Genomic DNA, 3,080 nt, shown 5'->3' on the forward strand with positions numbered 1-3,080 from the left:
ACAGGTTTAGATAATTTGTGCATTCTAATTAGTGAGAATACATCAGCCAATAAAGGCCATTGTGTTGGTGGCTAAAATGAACAAAAATGATTCGTCGCTATGAAACGACGATAGAGGATTATTTTTTTGCTTATTTTTATTTGGCCTATTTGACAGGTATATCCCGGAATCAAAACAATGATGTTCATACCACTGATGCCAGCAACAATCCTAATCTAGTTTTCTGTATCTACTGGCAGCACAAACCCGCTCGGACGTGCATGGCAGAAATCCCCCCAGATAGCCGGCAGCGAAATAAAAAGTCTGGTAGAATTTCTGGGGGTCTGGCTGGCAGAGCGCTGCACAGCCGGCCGGCTCAAATGCAACAACCGTTTCTGGCAGAATTTTTCGCCTTACGGTTATTAACGGTTTTTTCTGCCGGATTTCAGCCAGGCACGCACCGGCAGGACCGGTTTTGTACCGCTTCAGGTTTTGCTTGTATTTTTTCTTAATTTTTTTTAAATTTTACGTAAATCTATAATAAAAACATGTCTGGAGGCATGAAATCCATATTACTTACCATGTTTGAAACCAAAATCTTTGTTTCTTCCTATTTTTTCATCTGCCAAAACTATCCTTCTTGGAAAAATGTAAATATGGCGAAAATGAAAGAACGATAAACAAAACATAACCGGTGGGGCGAATCTGCCTGCCAGAACTAGGAGGAATATAGCTGAATTCTGGCAGCGCCATTTTGATAATTTTGACAGCTGCCGGAATCCTGACGGATTTTTGCTGGCTGCCCGTTTTTCTTCCAAGCGGGAATCACTCCACCCTCTAAGAACGGTTGGTTTCAAAATTGTCCAATGAAGGACGTTCGTTGGACCAATTTGGACAACGTCCAAATAACCGTTCAACAAGCGTCCATAGTTGGACCCGTGTTGAACGATTTTGAAACAATTTTTTGGACGTCTTAGTGGGCAGTTAAAGACTTTCCGACTCCGACAAAAAGCTTTCCATATCTCCAACCTAGCTGGTATGACAAACTTTGCCATCACATTTTGTTTGCAGCTTTTGTTCTGTTCTGCTTGCATCTGACACCGAGCGAAGGAAATCGGCACTGGTTAAATTTGTTGATTTTGTGATCAAGATATTCGAAAATCCTTCGCTAAATAACTATTTTGGATAAATTGCAGTGCTTCGATTACCAGCAAACACGCTCGCGATGGGAGAAGGTGACGATACTGCAAAAAAGGTTCGTATATTACAATGCATTTATTACGTTGTGGCCAGTATGTGTGGAATGGCTACTTGAGTCTCGAATGTTTTATTTGGTGCTGCGTGTTTCAATCACGCATTCAGCATCTCTGATTGTTCAATGCGAAGTACAGTAGATATGCTAAAAATCGTACATTGTGGAGATTAGCATGCATTTCTATCGCTGGAAGCCTTCCAACAAGGAGTCATTCTACCTAGACTGAAATACATGCAACTCCTCAAAAAGTTAGGTTAGTGCATACTTGCGCTTCCATGAAATCATGAACAATGTTATCAATTTTAGGAACTAGACTTATTAAATTCCACCTTTTTCAGGTCCAAGACTACAAAGATAATCTGATCAAGAAAGCCGAAGATCTAATTATTAAAGGTTTTCCCGAGAAGATAGTGAAGTTGAACGATTTACTTTCAACTCCTCAGTTCGCTGAGAGGAATTTCTCCGATGTCTACCAGGTAAGCCAAGGCGCTCATTGTAGAGAATTAACCTGACGCGAACCACATTTGCTTTGATTGGCAGGATCTCAACATTCCAGTGCCGGATCCGATTGAACTTAACAACGTGGAAGTTGAAAAACCTGATTCTGAAGAACCAGGGGCTAAGCGTTCCCGTCTTGATCTATCTGCGGTGAGTGGAACGAAGGTGATGGTCCTGCCAAGTGGCCGTGTCCAGTGCAACACACCGATTTGCGAGTTGATCAAGGTCGTCAAGCCAGTCATTCGTTCCCTGGTTGAGGATTCCAATCTGCTCAAAATGTGGATCTCCTTTATGATTCCCAAAATTGAAGACGGTAACAACTTCGGTGTTTCCATTCAGGAGGACACCCTTGCCGAGATTCAGTCTGTTGAAACGGAGGCCGCTGCCTTTTTTGACCAAATTTCCAGATATTTTGTATCGCGGGCAAAGGTAGTGTCGAAAGTTGCCAAGTATCCCCACATTGATGACTATCGTCGTGCCGTTCAGGTATGTTTGATTTTGGAATTTTTGTAATAGCGGTAAATATTTTTTTTTATTTTTTGCTAGGAACTGGATGAGAAAGAATTCCTAAGCTTATGGCTAGTTTTGAGTGAAGTGAGAAATCGCTACTGCTCACTCCACGATATTGTTATTAAAAACATGGAAAAACTGAAGAAGCCCCGGTCTTCAAATGCCGAAAGTTTGTACTAGGTAGGAGACAATCGCAGCGTTGAACCACTGGACAAGTTGCAGAGCCCCAACAATTTTTGTTTTTAAGCAGCCCATTGCCGAAAATTACTTGAATTAATCCATACACAATACACAGAGAAACGATAGAACATTGTTTTTTTTTACAGACAGGTTGAATTGTAACAAGTACTGATAAAAACAGTTGAATCAATAGGCATAATAGTTCAACGATTTATCTCGTTGCAAAATTAATCTTGTTGCAGCACAACGTAGCCCACTACCATTAGCAGAGGACATCAATATAGAATTAATCACACTCATATATCGAGTAACTAGTGATTAGAGCCTAAAAGGCAACTTTCAAGAAACGTTTTAAGAGGAAATTCCGGAAAACCGGTCTTTGCTGAACACAGTTTAGTTATCAAAAGACAAGACAAACAATCCGCTGTTGTGATGTTTGCTCTGGGAGGAAGAGGACGTTTGGTATTTTTGGTAAAACTAAATTTTGACGGCTTTCTTGTCCCTCTCGTAAATTACTTGATAAGTATGAGCGAGATCGAAGTTCCGAACCTTGCTAGCAGTGAAAATTCGTGTCTGTTACCGTTATGTCTAATGTGAAACCACAACTGTGTAGAAAGCAGTCGTTACTTATAGAGTTCATTTCTAATTTGACGTTTAC

The 3,080-nt window shown here is 40.7% G+C and overlaps 1 protein-coding gene across 1 annotated transcript; it reads left to right on the forward strand.

The window, feature by feature from the left end:
• The first annotated feature begins 1,045 nt into the window (after window positions 1-1,045).
• LOC131676746 (proteasome activator complex subunit 3) lies at window positions 1,046-2,550 on the forward strand. The gene is made up of 4 exons (XM_058956031.1): window positions 1,046-1,234; window positions 1,573-1,710; window positions 1,775-2,218; window positions 2,279-2,550. Exons 1-4 carry the CDS (start codon window positions 1,205-1,207, stop codon window positions 2,420-2,422), a joined length of 756 nt encoding a protein of 251 aa, XP_058812014.1. The 5' UTR covers window positions 1,046-1,204; the 3' UTR covers window positions 2,423-2,550.
• The last annotated feature ends 530 nt before the right edge of the window (window positions 2,551-3,080 follow it).

Source organism: Topomyia yanbarensis, chromosome 1 (genome assembly GCF_030247195.1).
Source record: "Topomyia yanbarensis strain Yona2022 chromosome 1, ASM3024719v1, whole genome shotgun sequence".
In the NCBI taxonomy this organism is placed as follows: Eukaryota; Metazoa; Arthropoda; class Insecta; order Diptera; family Culicidae; genus Topomyia; species Topomyia yanbarensis.

Excerpts from the sequence above, each read along its gene's own strand:
- LOC131676746 (XM_058956031.1), top strand. The coding sequence starts at position 1,205 with ATGGGAGAAGGTGACGATACTGCAAAAAAG. Across the intron at positions 1,235-1,572 it reads GTGACGATACTGCAAAAAAG|GTCCAAGACTACAAAGATAA; the intron begins GTTCGTATATTA and ends CACCTTTTTCAG. Across the intron at positions 1,711-1,774 it reads ATTTCTCCGATGTCTACCAG|GATCTCAACATTCCAGTGCC; the intron begins GTAAGCCAAGGC and ends TTTGATTGGCAG.